A 14,998-nucleotide genomic window follows, 5' to 3' on the forward strand; every position below is an offset into this window, starting at 1 on the left:
AAAACATAGATATTGTCCAAGTTCAAATTAAAGAAGAGGAATATAACAAAAATGGCCCTTAAATTTTTGAAGATGCTGAAAGCCTTCCTCCTCTATTAAATTTATCAATTTGTCATGAAAAAAGATAAGGAATACTCTGATTTATATATATTAAGCATTTACTGAATGCTACTTATGTTACTGTTGTGGGACAGATTTATTTATATATATATATTAATATATATATATAATATATATATATATTTTATATATATATATATATATATATATATATATATATATGATTCATCCAAGACATCTAGAATAGTACTTGAGATATTACAGTCATTCAGTGAATGGCTATCGTTGAATTACTAACTTGATAGAATATTCACTTTTTGATAAAGTAAATATCCATTAGAAGTATTATAAAGAAAGCTGTGTATGTTCTTCCTCCTTCCATGAAGGATTGGAACAATCAAAATGCAAGTAAGAGAAGCAAAATACCTAGAAAACCCAAGAAGAAAAATAAATTGCTCCTTTGTTAATAGAATTGGCTCACCAAATGCTCTCTGGTAACCTGCTTGCATCTATGACACAGAGATTTAATTACAAAGTGTGAGGGATAAAAAGGGATGTATTTCTTCTTTTCACTTTTTAAGGGATAATAAAGGTTGCATTTAAAAGGATTAAGCAACGAGAGTGACCGTCAGAATGACATATTTCATCATAAAACCGTGGAGGTCCTGAAATGCACAATATCTTAAGCCCTTAAAACCACTCTAGGAAATCTCCCGTGTGTTTTTATTGGTTCCTCTGGGAAGGTTATCACCAGAAAGCTGTAATTAAATGGCAGTATTTAGTATCACGGCAGGTGCTTTTTTGCCTAAGAGTTTTGGGGGCTCCCTAGATGGATAACTGGGTCACTAAGTGAGAAAAACAAATGCAGTCACTTTTCATCTCTCCAGGAAAATTTTGAAGTGCCACCTGGAATTACCTACCTAATTATCCTTATGAACAGTGAAAAAGACATGCTTTCTCTTTTCAAAGAGGGCTGGAGTTTTCTCTTTCGTGACTTTGGCAATAACGATCTCACCTTGTTTTATTTCTTCTAGTGCCAAGTGCCCCGCCTCAGAATGTCTCCCTGGAAGTAGTTAATTCAAGGGTGAGTTGTGGAAATGTTTACTACTTCATTACCAATACATGTGTAACTTTCAATCACCCATCCACTGCGTGGGGTGGATGGTGGCTTCCATGTGAGGAAATGTTCCAGAACAACACAGTGAGTGGCATTAATCCCACATCTTCCACCACACTTGAATGAATTAAATGAAGGAGTTGTTTGTTTCTAGTACACTTGATTTTATAAATGTTATCATGATTAAAGGCTATTCCATCAGGTAACAAAGTTGTCTATTTACCTATACTTATCAGTTCAGTAAGTCCCCCACATAACGAACCTTCAAGTTGCGAACTTTCAAAGATGCGAACGTGCCTCTGTGTGCCAGCTGTTGTACTGTACTACTGTACTTTTCAGGGTACTGTACTGTAAGATAAAAAATGTGTTATTTATTTTTTGTGATCGTTTATTTTTTTATGTATTATTTGTGTGAAAAGTATTATAAACCTATTACAGTATAGTACTATATAGCCGATTGTGTTTGTTGGGTACCTAGGCTAACTTGGTTGGACTTACGAACAAATTGGACTTTTGAACGTGCTCTCAGAATGGAACTCGTTTGTATGTGGGGGACTTACTGTATAGGACATAATGTGCTAGATGGAACAATTGAATGTAGGAATGAAAAAAGTAATTACAAGAGGTGGGATAAAGAGAGACTTTTGTTTCTTGGTAGATTTAATTTGAATTGAATATTTCATCCTCATTCCTCTTCTTCTCTGATAAATATAGACATGGAAGGCTGTTCTTGAGGTCTGACAAGGTTATCTGTATGAAGCAGTATTAATCAGTGATTAATGTTTTCCTGGCCTGAAAAGTTGATACAACTTTCAAAAGGGTTTAAATTAGGCTGGGTATAGCTGAAGATAAGGAGTTAATGCCAGAATCAGTTTTCTAGAAATATCTCCTTTTTCAAGTGTGTCTCACTCAGCATTGCAAAGAAGCAAAAACCACGCAGTAGAGGAAAGCAAAAGTAAGATTGGCCTGGCTTGCCTCTGTCATCATCTGGTTGTGTGCGCTCAGAGAAATAATTTCACTCTCCCTGGGTCTCAGTGAGGAGATTGGCCTAACCGGTCTCCATGCTCTGGGAGACAACAGGAAAATCATATGTGTCTTAGAGAAAGTCATACTCTGATTTTTAATACTAGCTTCCTCTTTTAGTAACTGTATACGATGTCAGAAAAGTTTCGAACCGCAGTAAACTTCAGTTTCTCTATATTCATACAGTGTGCATGTTAATCCCTCCCTTATTGATTTGTCATGAGGAAGTAGTAATACAGCATATGCAGTGGATCTAACTTAGCATCAGTAGCTATTACTTCACTCAGTATACAATTTCTTGCCATATTTTGCAAAAGTCTCTGACGAAGCCATATTTTGTGATTTTGATCAGATTTACCTCTGTCAAATGAGTTTACCTTTTGGAGCTAGTGAAATGTCTCTAAAATGGTTATCCTCTTATAATTTTAGGCACTAATTGGATAAGAATGAATGAAACAAATTTAAACGTAGAAGGGAGAAAAATAAATGAACCTAAGGGAAGAAAAATGAGCTAAAGGAAAATAACGAGAAATAGACATCACCCTAAAAATGACATTATGATTTACAACATTAAATATTTTACAGATGTGCTATTCTAATTAACAGATTGCCAAATCAAAGTCAAGTATATTTTTATCATTATTGTATGTTGCTAATGAATGAAACTGGGAGACCATATTGTAGTTTCTCTTGTTTTAATGACTCATTTTTATTAGAGTTTCACCCGATTTACATCTTTCCTTCAGGACAGATCATAGAAATTGATATAAGCTATTTTGTGTGTGTATGCTCATATCCCATAAAAAGTCTACTTTAGCAAAGGATGAATGTTTTCTTCGGGAATGAGAATAAGGCATTATTGAATGACCCCGGTTGCTGACTGTCTTTGAATATGAATTTATTACCCTGCTGTAGGAGGGAATTCCTGGATTGCAAAATTGACTTTTTCAACTGATACACACACACACACACACACATACACACACGCGCGCGCGCACACACACATACATAATCAAATATCACAGGCCGTGCTCTTCTAAAATCTGCAGTGTTTGCAGCAACACCCCTGCTTCTATCTTCCTGAAGTTATCGCTGTAATGTTGCACTACCAGAAAATTTAACTTGTTCATTAGCTTTTCAGAATAAATAAACCAGGCCCAGGCACTAGAAAGCTTCTTGCTTTCCTCTCCCTCCCTCTGTTATCTTCTTTCCTAGCTTTTAAGGCATTATAAATTATTTTTCTTGGATTGTTACCAAGAGGAAAGGGACTGGATGATCAAAGCACTGTTTTATCATTCCCAATAGGTTGATGCAGAGAAAAACAATAATATGCTATTTTTACATTTGTCTCTTGTTTGAAACAAAAGAAAAGCTCTCAAATATACTAATATTTGCCCCAGATGATTACCATTTTAAGGAACAAATTTGTAAAAAAAGAAACATTGTAGTTGAATAAGTGTTGTATTCTTTTAGACTAATAGAATTATGACTTTAATGTTATTCATTTTACTTGGAATTTTTATTTAATATAGAAGGAACCGTCATATTTTAAGTTCTTATTCTATATCATATCTGTAATTATGGAACATAATTGACCATTTTATTGACAGTCAATGAGAAAATTTCTTGGTGTTTGCACACAGATGGCTAGGATTTTTGTACATAGAACCGAGAAGTGAATACAAGGCATAAAATTATCATTTATAGATTTTTTTTTTTTCTTTTTGCTGTACGCGGGCCTCTCACTGTTGTGGCCTCTCCTGTTGCGGAGCACAGGCTCCAGACACGCAGGCTCAGCGGCCAGGGCTCACGGGCCCAGCTGCTCCACGGCATGTGGGATCTTCCTGGACCGGGGCACAAACCCGTGTCCCCTGCATCAGCAGGTGGACTCTCAACCACTGCGCCACCAGGGAAGCCCCATAGAATCTTTAAACACAGAATATTGGATTCCTCTCATTATATCACCATACACCTCTCTACTGAAATTATTATCCTTAATCTATGTGGATGTCATTTTGTTCACTCCTGGAATGGGATACCCAGTTAGTCACTCACAGTTCAATAGTGTGTGATGCCATTACTGCAATAGTAGAAAATATGACTGGTTATCTTCCTGAATCTTAAAGTGTTCATTTCCCCATGTTTCAACATAACTTGGCACGCTTAAATAACTCGAAAATTAGTTAAGCAATCATGCAAATTCCCTTTACCAAGAAACTACCCAAAGGGAGAATTAAAATAGCAATTTCCACCTTCAGGAAACAAACTGATGGTTTGGGCCCCAGATGTTTTAATGTCTTTTAAAAATTAATTAGTTAATTAATATTTTAATAATACAGGGAGAATCTTAAGTGTTGAATTGTTGGGTAGCATCAGAGGGCTGTGCTTCTGAAGATGTGGTATGACAGGAAGGATTTTTTTTTTCAGTTAAACTTTGACTGTTAAAGAAATAATTTATTTCATTTTTTAATTAATTTTTTATTGGAATATAGTTGATTTACAATGTTGTGTTAGTTTCTGCTGTACAGCAAAGTGAATCAGTTATACATATACATACATATACAGGAAGGATTTTGACTGAGGTCTCTGTCTTCTGTCATTGGGCGAGTGATAATTCTCTTATCAACAGAAGTGACAGGGCTTCCCTGGTGGTGCAGTGGTTGAGAGTCCGCCTGCCGATGCAGGGGACACGGGTTCATGCCCCGGTCCGGGAAGATCCCACATGCCGCGGAGCAGCTGGGCCCGTGAGCCATGGCCGCTGAGCCTGCGCGTCGGGAGCCTGTGCTCCGCAACGGGAGAGGCCACAACAGTGAGAGTCCCGCGTACCGCAAAAAAAAAAAAAAAAACAAAACCCAGAAGTGACAGCCAAGCAGATAGCTCAGTGAGGCTTTTGCATTTGATTCCCACCTGGGATACATTCACTTGGTAGCCACTGTGAGCAAAATTGTCAAAATAAGGAGAGGAGGAGAAACTGGAAGAAGTAAAAACAAAGAGCCAGTTGAGTTATGATGTTAATTTGCAGGTCTTCTGTTTTTTTTTGAGGGAGCATGTCTTTGTTTTTTTTTATTCTGAAATTGGGGTTGTCTTCTCTTGGCTATGCAGAGAGCACTTGCATTAACACTGTTTCCTGCTGTATGGCAACCTCTCTGAAACTGCACAGTTCGCATAGGTGTTCTGGAACCACTTCTACTCTCACACCATGATTCTTATACATGTAAATCTCCCTCTTTTGTGTTGTATAAAGGCCTTAGATAGCTCATGAAAAATATTTGTTTGTTTGTTTGTTTCTCTCTGAATCATCCTAAATCCTTCGTAAAATACACTTTGGCCACTGAGTTACATGGAACCGGAGCTCTGAGTCCTTTGCTTACAAATGTGGTAGATTTCTCAAATTTAATGTAGAGAAGGAGGAGACATAGGAGACCTTAGATGACTGATTCCATGTAAAGATAAATTAGAAACTGGCATTTACAATAATATTTACACTCACAAACTTCACACTGTTATTTGTTCTCAGTCATAATATACAGAACATTTTTTTAAACATTTTTATTGGAGAATAATTGCTTTACAGTGGTGTTAGTTTCTGCTTTATAACAAAGTGAATCAGTTATATATATACATATATCCCCATACCTCTTCCCTCTTGCATCTCCCTCCCTCCCACCCTCCCTATCCCACCTCTCTAGCTGGTCACAGAGCGCCGAGCTGATCTCCCTATGCTATGCGACTGCTTCCCACTAGCTATCTGTTTTACATTTGGTAGTGTATATATGTCCATGCCACTCTCTCACTTCGTCCCAGCTTACCCTTCCCCCTCCCAGTGTGCTCCAGTCCATTCTCTAGTAGGTCTGCGTCTTTATTACCATCTTACCCCTAGGTTCTTCATGACGATGTTTTTTTTTTTTAGATTCCATATATATGTGTTAGCATACGGTATTTGTTTTTCTCTTTCTGACTTACTTCACTCTGTATGACAGACTCTAGGTCCATCCATCTGACTACAAATAACTCAATTTCATTTCTTTTTATGGCTGAGTAATATTCCATTGTATATATGTGCCACATCTTCTTTAGCCATTCATCTGTCGACGGACACTTAGGTTTCTTCCATGTCCTGGCTATTGTAAAAAGAGCTGCAATGCACATTGTGGTACATGACTCTTTTTGAATTATGGCTTTCTCAGGGTATATGCCCATTAGTGGGATTGCTGGGTCATATGGTAGTTCTATTTGTAGTTTTTTAAGGAACCTCCATACTGTTCTCCATAGTGGCTTTATCAATTTACATTCCCACCAACAGTGTATGAGGGTTCCCTTTTCTCCACACCCTCTCCAGCATTTATTTTTTCTAGATTTTTTCATCATGGCCATTCTGACCAGTGTGAGATGATATTGCACTGTACTTTTGATTTGCATTTCTCTAATTATTAATGATGATAAGCATTCTTTCATGTGTTTGTTGACAATCTGTATATCTTCTTTGGAGAAATGTCTATTTAGATCTTCTGTCCATTTTTCGATTGGGTTTTTTGTTTTTTTGATATTGAGCTGCATGAGCTGCTTGTAAATTTGGAGATTAATCCTTTGTCAGTTGCTTCATTTGCAAATATTTTCTCCCATTCTGAGGGTTGTCTTTTCATCTTATTTATGCTTTCCTTTGCTCTGCAAAAGCTTTGAAGTTAATTTAGGTCCCATTTGTTTATTTGGGGTTTTATTTCCATTTCTCTGGGAGGTGGGTCAAAAAGGATCTTGCTGTGATTTATGTCATAGAGTGTTCTGCCTATGTTTTCCTCTAAGAGTTTCATAGTGTATGGCCTTACATTTAGGTTTTTAATCCATTTTGAGTTTATTTTTGTATATGGTGTTAGGGAGTGTTCTAATTTCATTCTTTTACATGTAGCTGTCCAGTTTTCCCAGCACCACTTATTGAAGAGGCTGTCTTTTCTCCATTGTATATTCTTGCCTCCTTTATCAAAAATAAGGTGACCATATTTGCATGGGTTTATCTCTGGGCTTCTTTCCTGTTCCATTGATCTATATTTCTGTTTTCATGCCAGTACCATACTGTCTTGATTACTGTAGCTTTGTAGTATAGGCTGAAGTCCGGGAGCCTGATTCCTCCAGCTCCATTTTTCTTTCTCAGGATTGCTTTGGCTTTTCGGGGTCTTTTGTGTTTCCATACAAATTGTGAAATTTTTTGTTCTAGTTCTGTGAAAAATGCCATTGGTAGTTTGATAGGGATTGCATTGAATCTGTAGATTGCTTTGGGTAGTAGAGTCATTTTCACAATGTTGATTCTTCCAATCCAAGAACATGGTATATCTCTACATCTATTTGTATTATCTTTAATTTCTTTCATCAGTGTCTTATAATTTTCTGCATACAGGTCTTTTGTCTCCTTAGGTAGGTTTATTCCTAGATATTTTATTCTTTTTGTTGCAATGGTAAATGGGAGTGTTTTCTTAATTTCACTTGCAGGTTTTCCATAATTAGTGCATAGGAAAGCAAGAGATTTCTCTGCACTAATGTTGTATCCTCAAACTTTACCAGATTCACTGATTAGCTCTAGTAGTTTTCTGGTAGCATCTTTAGGATTCTCTATGTAGAGTATCATGTAATCTTCAAACAGTGACAATTTTACTTTTTCTTTTCTGATTTGGATTCCTTATATTTATTTTTGTTCTCTGATTGCTGTAGCTAAAACTTCCAAAACTATGTTGAATAAGAGTGGTGAGAGTGGGCAACCTTGTCTTGTTCCTGATCTTAGTGGAAATGGTTTCAGTTTTTCACCATTGAGGATGATGTTGGCTGTGGGTTTGTCATATATGGCCTTTATGATGTTGAGGTACGTTCCCTCTATGCCTACTTTCTGGAGGGTTCTTATCATAAATGGGTGTTGAATTTTGTCGAAAGTTTTCTCTGCATCTATTGAGATGATCATATGGTTTTTCTCCTTCAATTTGTCAATATGGTGTATCACATTGATTGATTTGCGTATATTGAAGAATCCTTGCATTCCTGGGATAAACCCCACTTGATCATAGTGTATGATCCTTTTAATGTACTGTTGGATTCTGTTTGCTAGTATTTTGTTGAGGATTTTTGCATCTATGTTCATCAGTGATATCGGTCTGTACTTTTCTTTTTTGTGTGACGTTTGTCTGGTTTTAGTATCATGGTAATGGTGTCCTCCTAGAAAGAGTTTGGGAGTCTTCCTCCCTCTGCTATATTTTAGAAGACTTTGTGAAGGGTAGGTGTTAGCTCTTCTGTAAATCTTTGATAGAATTTGCCTGTGAAGCCATCTAGTCCTGGGCTTTTGTTTGTTGGAAGATTTTTAATCACAGTTTCAATTTCAGTGCTTGTGATTGGTCTGTTCATATTTTCTATTTCTTCCTGGTTCAGTCTCAGTAGGTTGTGCATTTCTAAGAATTTGTCCATTTCTTCCAGGTTGTCCATTTTATTGGCATTCAGTTGCTTGTAGTAATCTCTCATGATCCTTTGTATTTCTGCAGTGTCAGTTGTTACTTCTCCTTTTTCATTTCTAATTCTATTGTTTTGAGTCTTCTCCCATTTTTTCTTGGTGAGTCTGGCTAATGGTTTATCAATTTTGTTTATCTTCTCAAAGAACCAGCTTTTAGTTTGATCTTTGCTATTGTTTCCTCCATTTCTTTTTCATTTATTTCTGATCTGATTTTTATGACTTCTTTCCTTCTGCCAACTTTGGGGATTTTTTGTTTTTCTTTCTCTAATTGCTTTAGATGTAAGGTTAGGTTGTTTATTTGAGATGTTTCTTGTTTCTTAATGTAGGATTGTATTGCTATAAACTTCTCTGTTAGAACTGCTTTTGCTGCATCCCATAAGTTTTGGGTCATTATGTTTTCATTTTCATTTGTTTCTAGATTTTTTTTATTTCTTCTTTGATTTCTTCAGTGATCTCTTGGTTATTAAGTAGTGTATTGTTTAGCTAACTCCATGTGTTTGTATTTTTTACAGATTTTTTCCTTTAATTAGTATCTAGTCTCATAGTGTTGTGGTCTGAAAAGATACTTGATACAATTTCAGTTTTCTGAAATTTACCAAGGCTTGATTTGTGACCCAAGATATGATCTATCCTGGAGAATCTTCCATAAGCACTTGAGAACAAAGTGTATTCTGTTGTTTTTGGACGGAATGTCCTATAAATATCAATTAAGTCCATCTTGTTTAACGTATCATTTAAAGCTTATGTTTCCTTATTTATTTTCATTTTGGATGATCTGTCCATTGGTTAAAGTGGGGTGTTAAAGTCCCCTAGTATGATTGTGTTACTGTAGAGTTCCTCTTTTATGGCTGTTAGTATTTGCCTTATGTATTGAGGTGCTACTATGTAGGGTACATAAATATTTACAACTGTTATATCTTCTTCTTGGATTGATCCCTTGATCTTTATGTAGTGTCCTTCTTTGTCTCTTGTAATAGTCTTTGGTTTAAAGTCTCTTTTGTCTGATATGAGAATTGCTACTCCAGCTTGCTTTTGATTTCCGTTTGCATGGAATATCTTTTTTCCATCCCCTCACTTTCAGTCTGTATGCGTACCTAGGTCTGAAGTGGGTCTCTTGTGGACAGCATATATATGGGTCTTGTTTTTGTATCCATTCAGCCAGTCTATGTCTTTTCGTTGGAGCATTTAATCCATTTACATTTAAGATAATTATCGATATGTATATTCCTATTGCTATTTTCTTAATTGTTTTGGCTTTGTTATTGTAGGTCTTTTCCTTCTCTTGTGTTTCCTACCTAGAGAAGTTCCTTTAGCATTTTTTGTAAAGCTGGTTTGGTTGTGCCGAATTCTTTTAGCTTTTGCTTGTCTGTAAAGGTTCTATTTCTCCATCAAATCCGAATGAGATCCTTGCTGGGTAGAGTAATCTTGGTTGTAGGTTTTTCATTTTCATCACTTTAAATACGTTCTGCCACTCCCTTCTGGGTTGCAGAGTTGCTGCTGAAAGATCAGCTGTTAACCTTATGGGGATTCCGTTGTATGTTAGTTGTTGTTTTTTCCTTGCTGCTTTTAATGCTTTTTCTTTGTATTTAATTTTTGATAGTTTGATTCTTATGTGTCTTGGTGTGTTTCTTCTTGGATTTATCCTGTATGGGACTCTCTTTGCTCCCTTGACTTGATTAACTATTTCCTTTCCCATATTAGGGAAGTTTTCAACTATAATCTCTTCAAATATTTTTTCAGTCCCTTTCTTTTTATCTTCTTCTTCTGGAACCCCTATAATTCTAATGTTGGTGCGTTTAATGTTGTCCCAGAGGTCTCTGAGACTGTCCTCAGTTCTTTTCATTCTTTTTTCTTTATTCGGTTCTGCAGTTTTTATTTCCACTGTTTTATCTTCCAGGTCACTTATCCGTTCTTCTGCCTCAGTTATTCTGCTATTGATCCCTTCTAGAGAATTTTTAATTTCATTTATTGTGTTGTTCATCACTGTTTGTTTGCTCTTTCGTTCTTCTAGGTCCTTGTTAAACGTTTTGTATATTTTCTCCATTCTATTTCCAAGATTTTGGATCATCTTTACTGTCAATATTCTGAATACTTTTTCAGGTAGACTGCCTATTTCCTCTTCATTTGTTAGGTCTGGTGGGTTTTTGCCTTGCTCCTTCATGTGCTGTGTGTTTCTTTGTCTTCTCATTTTGCTTAACTTACTGTGTTTGGGCTCTCCTTTTCACAGGCTGCAGGTTCATAGTTCCGGTTGTTTTTGGTGTCTGCCCCCAGTGGCTAAGGTTGGTTCAGTGGGTTGGTTGGTGGAGGGGAGTAGTGTCTGTGTTCTGGTGGATGAGGCTGGATCTTGTCTTTCTGTTAGGTAGGTCCACGTCTGGTGGTGTGTTTTGGGGTGTCTGTCACCTTATTATGATTTTGGGCATCCTCTCTGCTAGTGGGTGGGGTTGTGTTCCTGTCTTGCTAGTTGTTTGGCACAGGATGTCCAGCACTGTAGCCTGCTGGTCGTTGAGTGGAGCTGGGTCTTGGCATTGAGATGAAGATCCCTGGGAGATTTTCGCCATTTGATATTACTTGGAGCTGGGAGGTCTTTGGTGGACCAGTGTCCTGAACTTGGCTGTCCCACCTCAAAGGCATAGCCCTGATACCTGGCTGGAGCACCAAGAGCCTTTTGGGAGGTCTGAGGTCTTCTGCCAGCGTTCAGTAGGTGTTCTCTATGTGTTGTTCCACATGTAGATGTATTTCTGATGTGTTTATGTGGAGGAAGGTGATTTCCACGTCTTACTCTTCTGCCATCTTGAAGCTCCTCCTCTGTACTCACTCTGGCACAAGGTGGCCATCCCTGGTTTCACATCAGTGTGATCTCAGGCACAAAGCTTGTTTTTCCATTTTGTCTTTAAGTTAGTTGTTGAAACAACTGGCCCGCCGTCCCAAGGACTGTTGTTGCTTTGGCTGGTGGTGCCCCTCCAGAGCTGGCAGCCTCAGTGAGGTTGCCCTCCCCTCGGGCTCCAGGGCTGTTCAGTGATGGCGGAGGGAAGAGACCCCGAGCTTGCTAATACACAGAAAATTTCTGCTCGAATATAGTGTCTTGAATTCAATTCAAGTAGGTACAGACCTCTTTTTTTTTTTTTTTTTAGTTACTGATTCCGTGATTGATTCATTATATAACTGTTCTCTGAGCATAGATAATGTCCAGGGGACAATGAATGAAAGTGTTTTGGGAAGGGTGAGAGGGTAGGAGCATAATTATAAGGAAAGGAATGTTTCCTGATAATTCTTATAGTCTAATCTTTCTCTTTTTTTTGTCTAGAATTTGTAGGCTAGACTAGATATGTTTTTAAATTATATTAAAATAAGACAACATGTAATAATTCATGAGACTCCCTGAAAAATAAAACTGTGTCTGTAATTTGGATAGAACCCGTCTTCAGATAGCTGCTATCCTACTTACTTTTTTGAAAAATACATGTTTTTAATTGGGGTAAAACATACATAACATAAAATTTACCATTTTAACCATTTTTAAATGTACACTTTATAGGCATAGGTACATTCACATTGTTGTCCAGCCATCACCATTCATTTTCAGAACTCTTTTCATCTTTTCATCTTCATTATACCCATTGTATAATAATACTCCATTCCTCCCCTTCCTCCAGGCCCTGACAATGATCATTATACTTTCTGTTTCCTGACTTCTTTTATAAAAGAGTGAGGATACCAATTCACAGAAAAATTTATTATTGCCTTTTCAGTTTATCTTAATATAGAAATAAAACACTTTTAAAACATTAGGTCTTCACTTTCACAAGGAAATGAAGGATTTAATGAACCCTAGTGGTTAAGAATATAGGAAGATGCTTTAACTGGTTGGGAAGAAACTCCTCCCTTCCCATTATTGATACTGCTTTCAGAATACTTCTGTTCCAAAATCCCACACTGATGTACTTTTTAAAAAAAATCTTCTGATAAAGCCATCTGTCATAGTTAACAGTAAAGAACCAGAAATATATGCATGAGATTATTCTGGAGTAACTTTGGGAAACATAATTTTGGTCACCAGCATGAGTTTTATATCCCATTATAATTTAGATCAGAGCTCCTAGCCAGTAGTTAAATTGATCCTTTGATTTATTTTTGAAGTTCCAGTAAGTCAGCAGTTTTCCTCTTTTTTAGTGAAAACACAATAATTGGATAAACTCTGAATGGGAAGGATATTAAGACAGTAAAAAAATTTGGATAACCAATTTTTAAATAATATAAATGTATCATGCCATTTAAATACATTCTGCAAATAAGTTGAAGAGAATACTCTGGAAATTCTAAGCATATCTGTATATCATACTATCACTCATTTTCTTAGATACTTATTTCATGGTACTTTTCCAAGCAATGATATTTTTGAAAAGTATGAGAAAAATAAATCCCCTATTGAAGATACAAAAGGCTGTGAAAAGTATTTGTCTAGTTCTTCTTTTCCCAAATGATCTCTTTCTACAAAAGCATTTTGTAGTAAATACTATCTTTAAAACTTTTTCAGTCTCTTACCTTAGCATCATGATATGCATTCCAAACCAGAACAACATACTCCATAAATTGAGTAACTGCATCCCCTACATTGTTACCTGAATTAATCTGAAGTAAAAATATAAATTGAGTTAGTGAAAGAAGAAAAATTTATGAAGAGCTAGAAGTAAATCTAGAAACAGTCTTTATAAAGTGCCTATGTACGTAACTAAAGAATAGGGAATTAAGAACCATCGAAGGTGTCTATTACATGATTCGAATAAGTTAGAGACATGATTAAATCTCCATGTCTATATGAAATTTTATAATGTAAACAGGGTAGAAAAACATTTTCTAGCAGTTCTCATCTTCATACTTCAAATACTTAAGTACATCATTTTTTGCTATTGTGTGTTTTGAGGTTATTATATTTTGCTCTTTCCAAATGTATTCTCGTCACTGCCACTTAGTATACCTGCACAAAGGCTATGACAAAGAGTCTAAATTATGTGATAGACTACCATTCTCTTTGGAGTTCTAGTCCTACTTTAATATCACCTTGTAATATGTACTTCATCACACACATTTCCGATGGATCCAGTTCTGGTTGGCTCTGAAGGAAAAGCTCAAGCCATACATTTTTGAAAAGTGATAAGTTTAATAATGGGCTTAAATTAAATGAACCTAGGTCTAGTGATAAGGTCTCTGATTTTAATTTAGTTTGTGGAAGTTGCCCTTATAGTTGGAATGGTTGATTAGTTAGAGGACATGAAGAGATTCAGTCCTACCAGTAGGTAAAAGCAGTTGCTAACTATGTGATTTGATTTAAGAGATGTTGAAATATTCATTTAATTCACTAGTTTAGCTTAAAATGTTATTTATCTTACAAAACAACAGTTGAAAAACAAATCTTTCATCTGAAAGATTTAAGATATTAGCATAAGATATTAGCATTTAAGATATTAGCATAAGATATTTCTAAGAGCGTCATCTTCATGATTCCTGAACATTTTATAGAAAGTACGCTACATATTGAATACAAATGAATGTTTCAAATACATTGAAAAGTATGTAATGGTAGGTTAAAAAGTATTGAAGAACAATTTTATATTTTCAGAAAATTAACTTGAGATCATATGACGTATCTAATCTTAATGGAACTGGGAGAAATTACTTGTGTCTTCTACAAATAACTCTGTTCCGAGATAATCGATAAGAAATTTTTTGGGGTTTTTTTTGGTGTAGTAACTCAAGTTCCTCCTACTTAAACATTTCTCATCTTTCAGAGAAATCTGTTTGACAGACTGTTTTGTGTTTTAGCTGAGAGGCAGTAGCTATTAACTAGATCATTGTCTATTTTTACATGGGTAATGTTGAAGACACTCAAAAAGGATTTATATGTCTAGAAATGTTTCATACTGACTTAAACAATATGCATCCTTTACAAATATGAAGCTGACCATAGATTTTTATCTTTTATGCATAGATGAGTCTAAATGTTGCAAAGAATATATATATATATATATATATATATATATATATATATATGTCCATGGTGGTAGTATCAACATCTATTTCTCCAGAGATGTATATATTTCAATATTTCCAAGTTGAGTTTTCTTTTTTGTACTTCAAAGAAAGAAAAAAGCATATTTGTGTTTCATCTGAGTGCTAATCAAATCAAATTGAAATTAAATATCATGGTACTTAAAGGAAACATTGTCAGTTTAAACAAATCTCCAAATGGTCTCTTAATTTGGAAGTTTTAATAGAGAAAAGGCAATGAAGAATTTCAAGATTATTTCCATCAAAAT

General features: G+C 35.8%; 1 protein-coding gene across 1 annotated transcript in view; it reads left to right on the top strand.

The window, feature by feature from the left end:
* DCC (DCC netrin 1 receptor) overlaps window positions 1-14,998 on the top strand; it is a gene marked incomplete at its 5' end in the record, with an annotated part of 1,182,001 nt that overhangs the window by 854,433 nt on the left and 312,570 nt on the right. The window contains one exon of the mRNA XM_081253253.1: window positions 1,095-1,144. Within this exon, the coding sequence (XP_081109379.1) occupies window positions 1,095-1,144 (50 nt within the window). The remainder of the gene's footprint in view (window positions 1-1,094; window positions 1,145-14,998) is intronic.

Source organism: Mesoplodon bidens, assembly GCF_964165515.1.
Source record: "Mesoplodon bidens genome assembly, chromosome: 13".
Lineage (NCBI taxonomy): Eukaryota > Metazoa > Chordata > Mammalia > Artiodactyla > Ziphiidae > Mesoplodon > Mesoplodon bidens.